This window comes from Caenorhabditis remanei, chromosome V (genome assembly GCF_010183535.1).
Source record: "Caenorhabditis remanei strain PX506 chromosome V, whole genome shotgun sequence".
Lineage (NCBI taxonomy): Eukaryota > Metazoa > Nematoda > Chromadorea > Rhabditida > Rhabditidae > Caenorhabditis > Caenorhabditis remanei.
The window spans coordinates 16,799,616-16,818,144 of NC_071332.1; the positions used below are offsets into that span (position 1 = coordinate 16,799,616).

Sequence of the window (18,529 nt, forward strand, 5' to 3'; positions counted from 1 at the left end):
AAAAATCACATAACATTGGGATAATTAGGTTCACAAAAAGAGGTTCGAATCTGGGACGGAGACGGCGGATGACTTCTGATTTGACCGTTCTTGTACCCTTGAAATCGGAATATTGAGAGTACGGTACAATTTTGTAGCTCCTTTTACCGTATTGTTCCATTCGAACTCTGCACCATTTCCCTCGTTAACTGCCGAAATTCTGAAAAAAATTGATTAAAATATTATTTTGTATTGGCGATACTTACTTCCATTGTTAGTCGTTTATCCATTTTATGCAGCTGGCGGAGGCACGAACGTCCATCTTTTCCTTCTGTCGCCGTTAATCATTTTCTGAAAAGTAAACAATTTAGGATAATTCCATGGAAAGTCAAATGTATCGACGGCTACCGATGCAATCCTCACGCGAGTAAAATTTTTTAAAGCAAGATTTTGAACGATCGCGAATGAAAAAAGCTCAAAATTAGAAAACAAACAAGAAAAATAAATAATTCAGCAAGAAAAAAATTAGATGGACGAGGGTGCAGTCTTTAGTCACTCAGACTTCAGCCATCGGTAACGGATCCATACGCGAATCCGTATTCTAACCGCGTGCGAGGCAATTGCGTTTCTGCGCAAAAGTACAGAGCCGTATTCTATCCGTTCGCGATTTTTGGAAACGGACCGTACGCGATTGGCCAGTCGTGAAAATAGCCGTAACGGATCAGTTACGGACCAGAAACCTGGTCCATCCGCATACGGTTGAAGCGCACTTTACCTGTGAATAAAGTTAATGTTTTTCTCCTCCTTTTTGTTCTACTGCACTTTAACATAACATGTAACATTGTCTCACCGTTCCTCTAACATGTCACGACACTCAAACATTAGCTGTGAGTGTGGATGAGCAGAGAGATTCTTCCACTTTTAACATTTTTATTGCATGATTAGAGACATAAAAAGCAGATAACATAAATAAGTATCATCGGTTTCATGACCAAACTGTCTCGTTATTCAATCAGTGCACACTTTCAAGAAATAGCTGGTGAAACTCTCACATCAGTTGTTATTCTTCGCTTTCGCAAACTGAAAACTTAAAAAATTAGTTCAATTGTACGGCTTTTACTCACAATGTCATCTTTTTTGAAGCATACTCCCTGAATGGAGGAAAAAATAAAAAAAGTGAGATAATATTGATTGATGAATGGGAAGAAAACAGTACTGCACAAACCGAACCAACAAATTGTGCATATCGAAGTTCCAAAACGATAGAGACCACCATTAGAGATATTGGAGATACACAAAGAATAGTAGTTGCAATTTGTACAAGTAAACTTCTTATCGCATCTTCGTGCTTTTTGAATGTTCCAGAAGATATTTGCAGTTTCAGTACACGCATTAGTCGGAAAAGGTCCATAATAATGAGAGCTAGCATAGAGCAAGCAACAGATAAAAACATAAATATTATTGCAGCAATAAACACATATGTATTGTTTTTAAAATACAAATCGAAGTGTGGTAACTGTTGAAAACTGGACAAATATTCAGGGTAGAACTGAAAATTTATAGGTAATCAATCTACTATCCTTTCTATCGTCAAACCTCCGCAATATATCTCAATTGTTCTTCTTTCTGTACGTGAAAAGCATTGAAACAACAAATAACGAGTAAAGGAGTAAACAGAAAACAAAGATAATATAAGGGAAACAGAAAACTTGGTAGAGTATTTGTTTTTAATATTGTAACGGATCAGGCTGATCCGTTAGTTCCAACTCTATCAAATGTGTGCAACCCATTATCCCATCAAGCAGTACAACAACGAACGAACTCTCAATCACTAAATAATCGCTCGGTTAGACCTGCAAAGTTTCGTCGTCTCGTCGCCTCGCGTCTCCTCGCCGACACTCTCTCGCCTTCACCATTTCGCCGCCGCCGCCAACTTCCTCTTCACCCGCCAAACCGTTCACTATGGCGCCAATCTTCTTTTCTCTAAACTCTCTCACTCTCTCGTTTTCCCTATATAAGGAGCTGGAAAGCTCATTCTAGGCAGTCTTTTGTGGTCCCAACCTTTATCCCACGTTTGACTCTTGTTTCCCTTACTCCCCGCTCGCCTCTCAAATGTAACTACTCTTGCTCTAATAAACTAGTAGTCTCAAAAACCTGTTCGTACGTTTACTGGTAGCAGCGAGTGTAGTCTAAGCGTAGGAACTTGTTCGCTTTTTGCCATCATTTTTCCTCCTTAGGCTTAATTAAGATCCTTTCGGCAGGTTTGTTTTCTCTAGTTTATTGCGCTTACGGGTAACATAAACCTTAGCATTTGTAGTTCCCCTAGTGTCTTTCCGTTTTTATTAGAGTGGCCAATCTTTTAAAAACATTAGTGTCAGCGCTAGGTTCTGTAGGTAAGGGGTTGGGTTTCATTAGTTAAACGGGACAAAAGCTCCGTCTCGTTAGTTAAGTTTTAGCGGGAATTTTCACTCTGGGTTGTCACGTATCTTTCCGCTTTTTCTTTTCTTTCGGACGGAGGGAATATAGTGCGGATTGCCTAGACCTTCCCTGTCCGGAAGAACATTTCTCGTGAATTAACCGTTAATTGTTTCTTTCGTTATCTTTCCCTCAGCTCGGCGCAAGCCGGCGGAGGTTTTCTCTTTTTCAGCGAACTTTTAAGTTCAAACCGTGGTTGTGGTGTGTCGAAGTGGCGTCGTGTTGTGTCAGCATACAGCGTCATGTGTTCGGACGAGAGCAAAGAAGTCGTCAGCAGGACAACCGGGAGTGCGCATCGATCGGAGTCGAGGAGGAATGTCGAGACGACATACAGGTATAAAATAGAAAAGTGTTGCTCCAGTCTGCACAGTGAGACCCATGCTTCGGCATTCGCCTCCGCGACATGGTTTAACATTTTTATTGTCTGTTTAAAAACAGTACATTCGTAGCCTACTCTCCAAAACAACCTTTCTCGTAATGGCGAAAGCCGAACAGTTAAGAGCAACAGAAGGGATCGATCGGCGCAAGCAGCGAAAGTCGTTGAAGAACAACAACCAAGCAAGACCTGCAGAGGAGAAGATGACGTGATTTTGGTCAAGACGCAGTGAGCAACAACAACAAAATCGTGGCAACGGGCTTCCCAACAGAAACAATGGCGAAGCGGTTCTCGGTATAGCTGAGGTTGTATCAGAACCTGGGCATGGCGCAGCGGAATCGTGGAACTTCCCTGGAAGCCCAGCGGCGGGATCAGGCACGGCCGGTGATCATTTGGAAGCAACATCTCCAAACCGTCGATAGGAAGCCGAGATTTATGTCTCGCGGTGTCGGCTCCTGGGCGTGAAAGTCACAAGGTGATGACGGAAACGTTTGCGATCAAACAGAGGATCACGGGAGTTTTTCGAGTATCCGGTGAAGTCCGATGACGACATGGCTAAAAGACGAAAGTCAGAGTTGATTAGTGGCCACCGAGAGTTTTATACTCGAATCAACTAGAAGTCGGAGTCCACGGCTCTGCGTTGCCCGCTTGTGGAGCGGCAATTCGAAAGCAAAGAACAGCTGGTACAGAGACAACAGCGGATCTGGACAAAGAAGACACGGACAAGAAGAAGTCAGGTGAAGTCAGAACAATGTCAGCAGCAGAAGAAGTCAAGTCAAGACAGTTGAGAAAGACGAAGAGTGAAGTCATCAGGAGTTCAGAACAAGAAGCAAAGTGAAATCAGCAATGAGGAAACTGAGTATCAAGGAAAGAGCAAGCGACGATAAACTACAGGTAAAACTCTTGTTGACGGATTCTGCACAGTGAGGCCCACGCCTCGGCGTTCGTCTCCGCATAATACCTGAAACGTTGAGTGTATCAAACTTTGAATCATAAAACAGTTGTAATCTAATGATTAATGTCGTAAGGTTATTTAAGCACAATTTTCAGGGTTTAGTTTACATTCAGGCATAGTCAAGTGTACGAAGAAGGCGGAAGCAAGTTGGGACAAGTCAATGAGCAAGCAAAGACAGAAGACGTTGGTAACACGTGCATCAGTATTCAACTCAAAGAAGAAGAGAGACAGAACGATTGTAGTCGGAAGCAAGAACATCGTAGAAGACATCATTGTTCAACGGAAGACAACAAAAAGTCACTTCGAAGTCAGTACGTGTGAATACGTAGGCAAAGCAACGAGACATTCAGAATCAGGCAGTACAGCTATCATTTTCTTAATGAAAGTTTATGAACAGTTCAGTCAATGAAGCAAAGACAAGTCAAACGTTCAAATGCTAAGTTTTTGTTCAGATCGTTACAGAGTTTCAGGTCGAAGCAAAGTAGTTCAAGCTGAGCGACGTCAGTCAACAAGTTAATGCAGAAAGCTAGCCAAGCTGAAACAACAAGTCAAGGTAGTCAAGCAACAACTTTCAGACAAGAAGAGAAGAAGTCAAGAGAAGAAGAAGCGATATCTCAAGACGGACATTCATCAGAAGTCAGTGAAGTTGAAGCATATCCGGCTTAGTCATGGTGCAGCAGAAACAGAGTCACAGGTCATTCAGGACAGGTATTCGTAACGGAAACTGGTAGAACATGAAGTCTGTCATGAACATCAGATACATCAGTACAAAGAAGCTTTGAAGAGTGAAGTCGAAGTAGCTCCAAAAGATCTTTAGCAGAGCTCATTCATCATCAACAACAAGTTCCAGATGATTTTAGTCTAACATGCTAGAAGTATGGTTACTCCGAGTCATTTCGTTTTTGGGCGAATTCCAGTAGTGTTCTGTCAGCATCAGTTGTCATGTTTGTTCTCAAGTTGACATTGTACAAGAACAACAAGGGAAGTCAGATGAAAGTGAAGCAACACAGTCAAGTCAGTAATCGAAGACGTTCATCAAGTTCAGCAGAACATGTGATCAAGTAGACGAGCACCAGTAAGTGTTAACTTTTCGGAAAACTGATTTCAGAAGACAAGTACGATGATCTATGACAGAGTAACTGAGACATGTATGAACAAGGACAGATGATTGTCAGTAACAGCAATGTCAGAAGTTGCTGTGAGAATACAACTCCATCAGCAGACAGACGAAGTCTATCGGAACTTGTAATGAAGTCGTTTATGTTCAAGAGTGTCCACTAGAAAGGTAAAGCATAATATCAGTGTTTATAGTTCAGAAGTCACAACAAGTAATCATGATGAAGAACAGAAGAATCAGTAAGTTGTGTTGAGCTGCCAGCCATTCGTGACAATCAACGGAACAATGTCGAAAACAAGTGTCAGCTACGAAAGTCAGCAAGAAGAAGAAGAATCTCAACGACACCTAGTAGAAGCTAACTGAAGTAGACGAAGGTCAACCGAAGTAGACAAAACTCATTGGCAAATGGTTCAGGTCAACAAAGGTAGGCGGAGCTCAGCTCAAATAGTTTCAGTCAACTTAGGTTGATGAAGCTCAGCGACAAATAGACAAAGTCAGCTGAAGTCAACGATTCACAGCAGACGGCATACGAGTGCAAGTTTGAGAAGTCAGTTTTCAGCGCAAAGTCATCGCAACAAGTTGAACCAATTGTTGATGTCAACATTCGCATTCCTTCATGAGTTGTCATAAGTTCTAAACACGCTTTTAGTCTTTAACATCAGTCTCTCCAAGTGTTTTCTCTTAGCACAAAAGCGTTTCGGTAAATCTCACTTCGTGGTAAAGACAGAAGCATCAACATCAGCAATGTTCGGATGAAGAGACGCAAGCATTGGTTTCGTTTTGTTTGTACCACAAGTTCGCAAGAAGGGACAAGTCGGTCATCACCACAAAGGACAGCCAGTCATTAAAATCTTGTAGCAAGTACTAATCTAAAGTTTTATCCAATAATTAACCATAGCTTTTCACGCATACTAATAATCAGCAGTTTTTCAAGTCAATGTACCGGTTTTCTAGTCTTGTTGTCCATTCGAATTCTATTCATCAGAAGAAGTACTGATCTTTCAACACACAGGATTCAACAAGCTCGACGAGTGATGATCAAGAAAGATTTCAGATTTCAGAATGAAGAAGGAAAGTCAATATAGGCAAGAAGGTCACAACTTTGTCGATTCAAACTCCAGTAATGGTACCAAGGCAATGTGCAACCACACCCAGCAGTAGTTTACAACTCAGCTGTACTAATGATTCAGTATTTTAATCAAACTAATAACTCAGTACAAAGTACAAATACTAACCCGTTTTAAACAGAACAGATGAAGAAAGATGTCAGATTGCAACATTTCGCAGCAGGGACTCGTTACGGAAAGATGTCGGAAGACAACAGTCAGTATTCAAGAAGTCTACATACTTCGTACGTTGGTCGTGAACACTCTTGTTCAGAGATGGTAAAAGGCAGATGTCTGGAAACAGATGAAGAACAAGCTCAAAGGAAAATGGATCAGTTCAAAGTCGACGTCACTCGGTGAAACGTTCAACATCAGTTGCAGATTGAGTCAAAACACTAAAGACGTTCGAGAAGATCACAAGTGTTTCAGTCTCGTACAGAGTGCTAAAAAGTCAGTATTTATGCAGATTTGATAGTAGAATGTAGACACGTCTGGTTTCATCGTTCAGAAGTCGGAAGAACTCAAAACGAGCAAGGAACAAGTCTAACTGTTAAAAAGTTGTCACAACGAATTGAAGTCAGAAGACACTGTGTTCGGAGTTCAGAGATGACGCAATGAAGAAGCATTCAACAGTCGATGGTTCCACTTAGAGGCAAAGAAAGTATCGATGAACAGTCAACGAGTTTTGGGAATACACAGTCCCGTAACTGTTTAATACCTTTCCAGAGACAGACACCGACTACTGCCAGTTCCTCTTGTGACAAACTTCAGTACGTATCGCTTGCGCAGATTTAGTTTTGAAGATGTTTAAAGGGTATCACAACTAGCTGGAGTGTATTGACTCGTTAAGGAACAACGACCAAGATCCACCGTCATGCAAACCCGAAGAAACAAGACTGGAAAGAAATGCACTTTGATGGAAAGAATCGAGACAATGATGAGAATACAATGGAATGATGGTTTTGAATTTCGATCCTACTTTCATGGCTCTACCAATAAGGAACAAGTGGGTTCTGATCGGCGGCATCCTTCGCCGTTCGATCGGCACGATCGTTCAACCAGTCTCCAGAGTGAGCGACGACGTACTCGAACCTGACACTTCCTCCTATCTGTTGCATATCCCCTATCATACTATAGATGGTTTCAATGAGTTCTTCATTTGCGACCGGTGTTCCATTGCTTGTTCTCCACCCGTTCGGGATCCAATTATTTCTCCACATAGTGATCGAATTGATGGCATAGTGAGAATCAGTTACAATCGTGACATTGTAAGCGGGCCCGTCACTAAGAACAATTTTCAGAACTTCTTCGATTGCTTTCAGCTCATAATGATTGTTCGTTTGTGGGCCGGACACTGAGAATCCTGTAGCATTAAAGAGCCTATCATTTTGGAAGACAACTGCCCATCCTCCTTTCGCATCGCTCCGCCCATTTCTCAGTGCACATTCGTCCGTGTAGACGCGAATGTCTTCGACGTACCGCGGAACAAGAGAAGTCAACAGCAACTCTGTGATGTGTCCTAATGCAAACAGTCATTGAACAAGATGTCAGAAGGTTCTCGGTACAACATCCATAGTCAGAGAAGTCAGAATCTGAGGAGAAAATAGTCAAGAATGCGTAAGACAGTGGTCAAAGTATTGAAGAACAACTGTCAATCACTAATTAGTGAATCGGTCTTGTCTTACTCGACGAAGAAAAGTTTGGAAAATTGAAGAATACACCTAAAAAGGACAGTCATTCAGTTCCAAAAAGGTAAATTTCAGCAGTTTTCCCCGGTTTAACATTGTTCAGGTTCTCAAATTCTTGGCAAATACTCTTGGTTCACAAATTCTCGTTTCAAATACAGTCATTCGAAAGACGCAGCAAGAAAATGTTCACTCGGGTCTCACCACGAAGAAGGGTTACGGTCATAATTTAAAGGAGCATAGGATATCACCATCGGCGACTCTCGCAACGAACAACTACGGTCACAGTCGTTTTCCTGTGTGCAGCGAAGAAAGTTCTCGAACTGGATTTTTAGGATTTCTGAAGATTATTCGACAATTCTTATCGATTTTTGTCTTGTTTTCGGCGTAAAATTCAAGTTTTCGGACAAAAATTTGTTTTAAAAAGTCAAAACTTCACTATTTTGCATAAAAACAAAACAATTCGTTCTCGGTTTTTCTCGCTAATTCTCATCTTCCTTGAAGTAGCATCAACTCGTCATTTACAGAAAAACTCACAGTATGGCAAGCAACATCGAAGGTGAAGTAGAGGAAGCCGTTCAACACTCCCTGAGTGCCTCCCGCACCGCGGGGCCCGCGTTTCGGCGCTCGCCTCCGCGGGAGAGCGCTCATGGGAGTGGGCTCCCCTCGTCTGTCCCTATTCCTATTGTACCTTCTAGTACAGAAGATCTTGATTGGTATAACAGAAATTGGGAAGATAGTCCACCAACGCCTCTGTCCACGTCTCCATCCTCAGTCAAAGAAGAAACTGTTGTTTCTTTCGAAGAGATCACTCTGGAAATGCTCGCGTTGCAAAATCACGAGCCGATTCAGATGTACAGTGATGTGGTATCAGGAGCAGACTTCTCGAGACTTGTACGAGAGTTCAAGGAACGCGTCAAAAATCTGAGCAGAACAATCACCGAAGAAGAGAAACGTAAGTTACACATGACATTTCTAGGTGGTGAAGCTCGTGAAATAGCCAAAGAAGTGCTAGAAGATGACGAAAACTCAACCGTTGCTAAGATTGAATACGAGATTCGTGACAGATGGTTCATGAAATACAAGGCTATCTTAGACCTGTGCAGACGACAGCAGGAGCCCCTCGGAGACATTTTCACCAGAGTTGATTGTGTCGTAAGACGTTTCACACTTTGGAGCGAGGAGATCTATATTCAGCAGGAAGTAATCGAGAAACTCGCTAGGACACTTTGTGACGACACTACTCATTTCATGTTGCACACGAACTTTCAGCACACATATCAGTGTCTGCAAAATGGATGGTATGACCAACTTCAGTGGAACGAAACTCGCGATGAAATACTGGGTGAAACAGATTTTGACGGAGTTGTCGGTTCAGAAGCTTCTGAAGAAGGAGAATCTCCATTGTTTGGTCGTACTGGAAAGAGTCTGAACAGCTTGACTAAAGCCCAATTAGTTGCAACTAATGTGAACAATGATTTCATGTTTTCAGCTTACAAGGAAACAACAAACAAAGTCATACAAGGACTTGTCTCATCATTGTGCCAATCAACAATGAAGGAAGTAGGAAAGGACAAGCCGCTGGACAAAGTACCAGAATGGATGGGCGTAGTAGATGATCTGTTGCTAGATGACGACACAGAAGAAGTCATGGAGACATTGTTTTCGGCCATCCGAACCATCGCACCACAAATCCTAAGCAAGTACTTCGAACGCGGAAGTGGCACGGATTTCAATCAGGACAAATTGGATGATTCACAAGAAGTCAGCGATTCACATGCAAATTCGGAACAACAGGATCCAGTACAAGAAGACGTTGTGGAGCAACAGCAGCAGCTAGAATCAGACGTACAGTCATCATCGTCAGGAGGATTGCCGTATAACTTGAGACCAAGACGTGCATCACAAGGATGGAAAAGGCGTTCGAGTCAAGCACAGTAAGCCGCTTCTGGATACAATAACTCCAAGTCAGCCAGGATCCCCGTAGTCTGTTTTCTTAAGCATTTTCCCCGACCCATCTGCATCTAATAATTATCTTAACTGTTTCTATACTAGGCCACGTCCTGCACACCATTGTTTTACTGACCCTAAGCCTGTTTTCGTTTTACTTACCCACACACAGTCCCTATCTAAGGAAGATTTCTTAAGCATCCCAACTATTCTGTATCGACCTTGTAAGTCTCATACCTGTTTACACTTTAAGTGTTCTTGTTAACTCACCCACTGTTTCCCCACCCAATTACCCGTATCACATGAGAAAGAGAGAGCTAAGAGTGGAATCAGAAGAAAGAAGAAGAGGGAGGATGATGAAGAACAAGGAAGGAGGAGTGGATTGGATGGAGAGGATGGAAAGGAAGGAGATCATGGAAGACGTCAAGGATGAGTCATCTAATCAGTCAGCGTCAACAGAGAGTCTACTCCAGAATCACTCATGTCACCAAGGAGGAAAATTCGTCAAAAATGCTCACACGCACACATTTGACTTGTCAGGGACGACAATTCTTGAGATAATGGGGGGAGGTGTAACGGATCAGGCTGATCCGTTAGTTCCAACTCTATCAAATGTGTGCAACCCATTATCCCATCAAGCAGTACAACAACGAACGAACTCTCAATCACTAAATAATCGCTCGGTTAGACCTGCAAAGTTTCGTCGTCTCGTCGCCTCGCGTCTCCTCGCCGACACTCTCTCGCCTTCACCATTTCGCCGCCGCCGCCAACTTCCTCTTCACCCGCCAAACCGTTCACTATGGCGCCAATCTTCTTTTCTCTAAACTCTCTCACTCTCTCGTTTTCCCTATATAAGGAGCTGGAAAGCTCATTCTAGGCAGTCTTTTGTGGTCCCAACCTTTATCCCACGTTTGACTCTTGTTTCCCTTACTCCCCGCTCGCCTCTCAAATGTAACTACTCTTGCTCTAATAAACTAGTAGTCTCAAAAACCTGTTCGTACGTTTACTATATGTTTGCAATGGTTTGATGTTTCTGAATGAAGCTCATAATCAAGAGTTCGAACTGTAGTGCCATCATGCTGTCTAGGATTATCTGTAAATCAGAAATAAATGGAATTATATCAGTTCGACGGAAACTTACAACATTATAGTGTAATGGGACCCCAAACCACTCAGGTAGGATACCAACAACGTATCCTGCTAAAAATGGGAAAAGTGGAACAGCTTGCATTAGAAATGTCACATGTATATCAGTTAGAAAGCACATACTTAGATATGCCAGCAAATAAAATCGAAAAGTTCCCAGTTTTTTACATTGAAAAATAAGTAAGTAAATGCCGAGGGAGTTCAGATAAAAAGAGATGATTCCAATAACATGATAACATGAAATAATCCAATAAGGTTCAGAGAAGTCTATGTTATACTGCATGTTGGGAAAAAAGTGAATGTTCGGCTGATAATCATAGCCAGAAATTTAGTTGGTTGTGAGAGAGTGACAGGTGGAATATCATTGAAAAGCGCTATTTCTGTGAATTGTGGAAGTGAAAACTTATGAACTCATACCTTAAGTCATAACTCCTGCGCCACCCGTCTCACAGTAGATCCACTTTAATCTGCATAAGAAATGAATAAAATGAGTCTCAACAACTCCAAGACACGTGTCCCGTGACCTACCAACTTGATACCATCACTATCCTGGATGTGCTATAAACCCAACCTGATGATCTTACGGTAACTATCTATCCTACATTTTCCGCGGAAGAGTAAATTTCCAGAATGTCGAGGTTTTTCAACAATTCTACACTCTCTGCGTTTGACTGTTTACTGATGATGATGTTTGACACCATGGTTCGGAAAAAAGATATTTTTCTCTTTTTTAAAAGTTTTTCCGCCTAATCATAAACAACACATTGAATTAATATCTCGAAAGCAATTATAAGTGGTCACATTTTTTGAAAGGTATTATTGTGAAAAATTGCATGTTTGAGCGAAAATTAACATCATGTTTATCAGAGAGCCATGTCTTTTATAAAAGTGGTTTTTGGCAGTGATTTTTGTATCATAAAACGTTTTCCTATTCTTAAAACCATGGCCATATTCTTTTGTCTCATTGCTTATATTTTTCTAATTCAGTTCTCCCTTGGAAATTATGACAAGGATTTAAAACACGTTCTGGATGCCTATAAAGAAAGTTAGTTTCATTTAAAAAAAGTTTTTTTCATTCTCTTCAATTACTTCTTAATTCTTCAGACCCCGATTGTGTCTTCAATTACACTCAAGTCAACTCCACCACTATCAAATTTTTCCCACAATGTGAGATGGTGTATGCTATAATTGTTATCAACTCTGACACTGACTTATCGGGGGATCAGATCAAAACTGCATTTAAGAATATGAGCACATTGGTTGGCGGGATAAGAGTGGAAAACTCCGACCTAACCAATTTTTCATTTGTCACACCTCATAAGACCAGAGGTTATGTTGGCTTTTATTGTGAGACATGTGAGTTTAGAGATTGCGTGCGGAAATAGGAAATTCTTTGGGTTAATTTAGATGGGCTATTCATCAAAAACAATTCTTATCTTACCAATGTCAGTATGTTATCAAACATCCGTTTGTACCCTGGAAACAGTCCGGGGGATTGTGTGATCCAAGTGAAGGATAATAAGTTGCTAGATATGGAAAAATTGTGTGATAATGGGTGGCTGGCAGAGTCTACAGATCTAACAACAACTGGAAATTTGAAAAATTGTGGTTAGTTTTTTTTCTACTTTAAAGTTTCTAATTAGAAGTATTCAGGTTGTCAAATTAGTGAAATCTCGTCATCTGCTCAGAATTGCTCTGCCACTTATAACGGGATTCAGTTACTCAACGTTTCAGTCAATACATCTCATTTTTCAAATATCAAGCTTGTCAAAGGAATAATCAATATCCAAGATACAAACCTTCAAAACTTATCTTTTCTGAAAAGTTTTCAATACTGGACGGTTAGAAGCGACAAATCAATTATTCTCAATCTTCAGAATAATCCAGAGATGACCAGATTTTTATTACCGAAAATTTGGGTATCTGCATAACTTTTTTTCAAAACGTTCTAATTTAAAAATGTTTAAGAATATTGAAAATAATGCTCCAGATGGAATTACTCTTGCCAACTTTGAGAATTTGCACCCTGATTTCTGTCTGTCTCTGTCGGAGATGATGATCCTGCTCGAACTGAATTTACCTTTTGTGAATCTTCAAGCAAAATTCTGTGAGGACCCTGGAGATATTGGGGAGCTAATTTTATGTCGGTTTACTTCGATGTACGATTTGCCGAATAACTGCGATATAGTTCTGGGAGACTTGAAGATAGAGAAAGGAGATGAAGATGACTGCACCAAGCTGAATAATATGAAGTATTTATTTGGCGCATTGATTGTCCAAAACACTGAATTAACAGATTTGGACAATTTGGCAGCTTGCAAACATATTGTGTCTTTAAATGGTAATATTTCAAGGCTCAAAACATATTGAGTTCCTAATTTCAGATTCATATCCAGTGATTCAATTCATTTCAAACAAGAAACTCAAAAATTTGGAACTTCGATACATTTATGTTTGTCAGAAATGTATTCTAAAAACTTTCAAAAAATATTTCAGAGTATAACAACCCGAGGCAAAAGAGAAGCTATAATTCAGGACAACGATCTTTTCAAAGCAGAACTAGGCAATCAGTCCTGTCAGCTCTTTCAATCTTATACTGAATACTCTGAGTACGTGACAAGACTGGTGTATATTGGAGGGGATTGTGGTAAATATACTTTGTAAAACATTTTATCAAATACATTAAAATCTTTTAGGTGCTCGCGTGGATATCAAACAGATTTCTACTATCAGTACTAATCTCTCATCAATTTTAGTGACCGTGCTTATATTTTTCATTTTTTGAATAATCTTAATAACACTTCAATTTTGCATAATTTAAAAAGGAAGGAGTAATTGCCCCACTATCTCCAGTAAAATACCGTTGAAGGGCTCTAACTAGTGATGCGAAAATGGCAATGCAGGTGTGCCAGATATCAAAGGAATATGATCTAAGAATTTGATTGTTACAGAATGAAAACATTACTACTTATATCTATTTTATTTATTGAAACGAATGAACAAGTCACTGACACGTAAAATTTGAAATAAAGTTGGATGAAATTTAAAATGTAGGCAGGGCGCAGATTAAAATATGGGATTTGAGGGTTTATCTAAAGACAAACATTGATAATGACTACCAAGTCGCTGACAAAACCGCTTAGTTCATAACAGTTGGAGAATTCACATTCTTCGATCCTGTCTGATTTGTACTTGGCTCTGTTTCCACGGTACTCAATAACTGTTTACATTTATCCAAAAACTGAATGATGAGTTCTGGAAGATGTACACTGAACAAACGATATTCATACGTCAACTCACTTTTTGCAGCTTTTTTGTAGTCTGCAACGATATACATAACAATGATAGCATCCATTGCTGGGTACAATGTGAAGGCGCAGAGGAATATTCCAGTTGGTAGATCACACTCTAGATCTAGTAGAGGAAGGTAGATTATAAGCATCACAGGAGAAAACAGAGTTATAGTGGGCGTCACAATCTGGAGAATAAGAGTCTTGAAAAATTGCTTGTGTAGGTTTCTCAATGAAATTGAGAGCATTTGAAGCTTTTCCTCCATGCCAATATACATAAAAATAGCACAATAGATGATTACAGTATACTGGATAGCCATGATACATGTCATGGTAGTTGTCGACGAAATATTAAACCATCGGATAGAACCGGTAGCGTCATAGGCAACGACGGCTACACCCGAAACCTCAGATATGTCGAGATTGAGTTTTTGAAGCATATCAGAGCTGAAGTAATAAGCTAAAAGTAATTTCATTACACTCGACTTGCTTCAAGTATCCTTTTGAGTATTCGTCTATTTTATCAAAATACAAAATCCCCAGAGCCCAAGCAACACCGAAGAACACCGAATAGACAACAGAGATCATAAACTTCCATCCTTTGAAAAAGCGGAGTTTCGTTTCACTGAAAAGCAACACTTCATCACAATTCGTTTCCGAGAGAACTTACTCAAAAATCGCCCAGTATCGATATAAAAATTGAACCGATAGCATGGAAATGGTGGATGCGTAGACTCCCGTGTAAAAGCACAAACAGAAGGTTACAGTGTCTTGACTCATTCCAAATGGGCGACTGGTACTATAGAAGACATAACCAGCATTGTGAGAATACACATTCTAAAATTGAAACAAGTGAAATGTTTTCTATTTCCTGAATACCGGATAAAGAATCAGCTCTATCGTTGCGAAAAATATACCAACTGTTGGGAAGAGAATTAGTAGATATTTATAACTTCCAAAACTTCTGGATATCCCAAAAACAGTAAGAAATATTAGAATGTAACAGAAGAAAGTGGTAGAGAAGAATCCAAACTGAGCAATAAGCTGGGCGATTTTCACATAGATAGTGAAGGATTTCGATTCAGAAGCGTCGGGCATTTTCAGAATGATGATAACGTTATGTTGGCTAACTATACGCTGGTATTAATGTTTTTGAATAAAGATATATGGCAGACAGGAAATTGTATTACAGACTATTGTTTTCAGACTGTCTTTGATTAGATCTTATAGACTACGTCTGTATGACAGGAAATTGAATCGTATAATATTGTTATCAGAATGCTTTTAATGTAAAAACGGTGTGTGTACCCGTATTAAGATAATTACCGTAAAACCTGTAATAGAACTACATGGACTTCTATTTTTCCAACACATTCGGAGATACAGGCGTACTTTATTAAAATGTGAACATCTGTTTTTCGAAGATGAGAAGAACCATTTGGATATTTTCTCAATGAAACCTCAAACACTCTTGATAAATTTAAACAAAAACTGAAAAACAATTCTCAATAACTTTTCGTCGAATTCTTTGATGTATTTCCAGTTGCCACAACTATTGACTCGGTCCTTGTAGGCTCGTTGACCTGAAATCCGTGTCATTCTACTGCTGTCGTCTTAATTCTTACCTTCGTCTTAGCCCTTCTCCAGAAAAATTTCATAGCAACTTCCCGATAATGTGAAGACATAAACAAACAAACAAAACAGTGAGTCACTGAATTCAAGGTTAGCAATGTTTTGGGGATATGCGCCAGCATCATAGTTAGTTGTCTGAAAGTTTAAGTGGAATTTGCTATGTTGATAAAAGTACATTGACTCTTACACTCGAAAAAAATGGAATGTTGTCGTTTGGATAGGGCCATTTGCTAAAAATGAAAAGTATACTGTATCCAAGCGTAGCTATCAAAAAGGAGACAGTCATTCCAATTATCAAATTTGAAGTATTATCTTGTCTAAAATTTTTCTTAAAACAAGAAAATAAAAATAAAACTGATTGATTACTTTTCAGATCCCAATCTCTTCCGCCGTTTCTTTGCAATCTTGAGCGCTACCAGAAGAATTACAGTAAGAAAAGTGTAGATCACGGTGAGCACTAATATACTGAAACCTTCTGTGAGTTCGTGTTGTGCCACTTTTTCATCTTCGAGTCCAATAAAATAGCAACTGAAAATCAAATATTTTGCTTTGGTGGGCCGGAGTGAAACTCACAATGACACAACATCTTTATGGGGTTTTGCCCGAAGATAAAACTCTGCGTACCAAATTCCCAAAATAAGATTAAAAATAAACACTACAAAAATTGCTGTGGAAAGTTTCGTCAATCGATTTGCCACCGCGCTCATAGAGAACATAACAGAGACAGTGCGGATAAAAGTCATCGACAAGGCAAGTACTATGGAACACATTCTCCCAAATTTTTGAACTCCTCCAGAATACCATTCAACTCCCATATAAAGCCATTGCTTGAAACTAGCACAGGCACCGATTTTTTCTGCGATTTACGCGTAGTCATACACAAATGCTTCAGAAATACTCGATGCAAAAACCAGAATATCAGAGACACAAATTCCAATCATGACAAAAAACACAGCGTTGTTCCTGAGCTCTTTTCTTGTTAGAACAAAAAAATGCAGCAAATTTAAAAATAATCCAACATAGGTGGCAGCTTCATTCAATAGTTTGGAATATTTTAAAAATCCCACCTCGATTTCCACATCAAACGTGAATATGCTATCTGTGTCGATGCAATCAGTAGAGTCACCAGTCCATGGATAGAATACAAGTGGCTCGTATTCGTATTCGGTGGTGGTCCTTAGAGAACGTGGTGTAGTTGTCGGGTTTTTCTCGTGAATTTTTAGCATCAGACTGGAGAATTCGAAATGAAAGTGGGGGACTTGTTTTCTGAATGGCAATATATGTAATCTTGAGTAATTATAGGTGGTTGAGTCGAGAGAAAACACATGACTCATTGTGAGAGGGATAAATGTTTAAAAATGTTTTATCAAAACTACATGAAAAAAGTTATTATTATTATTCTGGAACAACTTAGAAACAAGAAAAAATTATTATTATTGAACCAAAATGTTTCCAGAAGCTAAGCTTGCTGGCAGAAAACGCTCGTAATAGTTGTTGTACACGTAACACCCATAGACGTCGCAGAGTACTTCCACATCATGTCTACACTGCTGCATTGTACCATTATAGTTACGGTTCGATTTGGAGGACTATTTTCCACAGGTTCACCAGCTGTGTTAAAAGTCATACTGGCAAAGTTGCCCTCATCAGCCGTGCATTGGAGATTCATTGTAGCGATCGTATCCAGGGTTCCAGGGATTTGTGTGGTGTTATACCTGTAGACGCACTTATAGATTTGTAATTATATTTTCAATCCTCACATGTCATAAACAACATCGATCTCTTGTGCAGCGTTTGGGTTTCCAAGAGCTATATCAGTTTGTGAACAATTTCCTGTAGAAAAATAAAAATTTTGCTTTAATACGTTCAAAACTCACGAAGTTCGGGTTCTTCTGTGACTATGGGCATGGTTACAGATTCAGTTCTCAAGCATGGATTTACAATAGTCAGACAGTAAAAAATGACCAGGGAAGATAGAAAAAAATTCAGACAAAACATGCCGTTTTAAGTATAACATTAAGTTCTTTGGACTCATTCTTTTATACTAAATTAGAAAAGGGCGGAGATCATAATGTGAACGAAAGGGAACGTTCAAGATAAAAACATAATGTAATGGCGTTGAGGTTTGTCGATCAATCGAGACCAAATTAATTTTCTAATTAGAGAAATGAACTCGGAAAATGAGTGACAGTATGGGAAAGGGAGAAATGGCATCGTTAAAATGACTGATCTGATAGTGAGGCGGAACGATATTCTATTAGGGAGATGTGCTCTCATCAGCTAATTATTTAATTGGTTAATTAATTTTTAACAATTGAAAACATATATTTTGGGTAATCAAACTTTTTTTAAAGTAAGAAGTTGTTGCTAAGAGATTCGATATAAGTTATAATGATATCTAAAGTTTAATTTTTCTGTAAGTCTCTTAATCAGAACAAGAGCTCACTGTGACTTTTGAAATCATATTTTTTGATGTCTGAGACAACTTCACTGTCATATTTCCTTCACCAGCTCGAGACGGCATTTTACAGTATTCTAAAACAATTCTTCATTTTTATGTTCATAAGTTCAAGCTACATATGAATAGCTTCTCCCATATTCCGACCGAAAAGTCTTCTTGAACATCCCGAAATGATATCTTTCCGCGCAGGAGGTTAAAAAACCATTTCATTATACGGGATCATAAAAAGAAAGTGAAATTAGGATCACACTACATAGGATCACACTGCAATCGAAGAATGTTGATCTCACTGGAAATTTAGAAAACTTGGGAAAAAAGAGTTGGATTTATCTTTATACGGTATGCCATATTATTACA

The 18,529-nt window shown here is 39.5% G+C and overlaps 7 protein-coding genes across 7 annotated transcripts; 4 read left to right on the top strand and 3 right to left on the bottom strand.

The window, feature by feature from the left end:
* Positions 1-3,581: 3,581 nt before the first annotated feature.
* Positions 3,582-4,850, top strand: GCK72_020657 (uncharacterized protein; the record flags this gene model as incomplete). The annotated part of the gene is made up of 4 exons (XM_053733720.1): positions 3,582-3,664; positions 3,899-4,096; positions 4,308-4,493; positions 4,703-4,850. The coding sequence occupies 4 exons, from the start codon at positions 3,582-3,584 to the stop codon at positions 4,848-4,850; spliced, it is 615 nt and encodes a 204-aa protein (XP_053582633.1).
* A 2,147-nt stretch (positions 4,851-6,997) lies between these two features.
* Positions 6,998-7,919, bottom strand: GCK72_020658 (uncharacterized protein; the record flags this gene model as incomplete). Its single annotated transcript, XM_053733721.1, has 2 exons — positions 6,998-7,527; positions 7,898-7,919. The coding sequence occupies 2 exons, from the start codon at positions 7,917-7,919 to the stop codon at positions 6,998-7,000; spliced, it is 552 nt and encodes a 183-aa protein (XP_053582634.1).
* Positions 7,920-8,233: 314 nt separating this feature from the next.
* On the top strand, positions 8,234-9,634 carry GCK72_020659 (uncharacterized protein; the record flags this gene model as incomplete). The annotated part of the gene is made up of 1 exon (XM_053733722.1): positions 8,234-9,634. The coding sequence occupies one exon, from the start codon at positions 8,234-8,236 to the stop codon at positions 9,632-9,634; it is 1,401 nt and encodes a 466-aa protein (XP_053582635.1).
* A 362-nt stretch (positions 9,635-9,996) lies between these two features.
* GCK72_020660 (uncharacterized protein) lies at positions 9,997-10,467 on the top strand (the record flags this gene model as incomplete). Its single annotated transcript, XM_053733723.1, has 1 exon — positions 9,997-10,467. The coding sequence occupies one exon, from the start codon at positions 9,997-9,999 to the stop codon at positions 10,465-10,467; it is 471 nt and encodes a 156-aa protein (XP_053582636.1).
* Positions 10,468-11,731: 1,264 nt separating this feature from the next.
* GCK72_020661 (uncharacterized protein) lies at positions 11,732-13,453 on the top strand (the record flags this gene model as incomplete). The annotated part of the gene is made up of 7 exons (XM_053733724.1): positions 11,732-11,834; positions 11,894-12,145; positions 12,197-12,397; positions 12,443-12,630; positions 12,758-13,130; positions 13,174-13,241; positions 13,286-13,453. 7 exons carry the CDS (start codon positions 11,732-11,734, stop codon positions 13,451-13,453), a joined length of 1,353 nt encoding a protein of 450 aa, XP_053582637.1.
* A 475-nt stretch (positions 13,454-13,928) lies between these two features.
* Positions 13,929-15,177, bottom strand: GCK72_020662 (uncharacterized protein; the record flags this gene model as incomplete). Its single annotated transcript, XM_053733725.1, has 4 exons — positions 13,929-14,044; positions 14,090-14,526; positions 14,750-14,916; positions 14,959-15,177. The coding sequence occupies 4 exons, from the start codon at positions 15,175-15,177 to the stop codon at positions 13,929-13,931; spliced, it is 939 nt and encodes a 312-aa protein (XP_053582638.1).
* Positions 15,178-16,574: 1,397 nt separating this feature from the next.
* On the bottom strand, positions 16,575-16,937 carry GCK72_020663 (uncharacterized protein; the record flags this gene model as incomplete). The annotated part of the gene is made up of 1 exon (XM_053733726.1): positions 16,575-16,937. One exon carries the CDS (start codon positions 16,935-16,937, stop codon positions 16,575-16,577), a length of 363 nt encoding a protein of 120 aa, XP_053582639.1.
* Between the last annotated feature and the right edge of the window lie 1,592 nt (positions 16,938-18,529).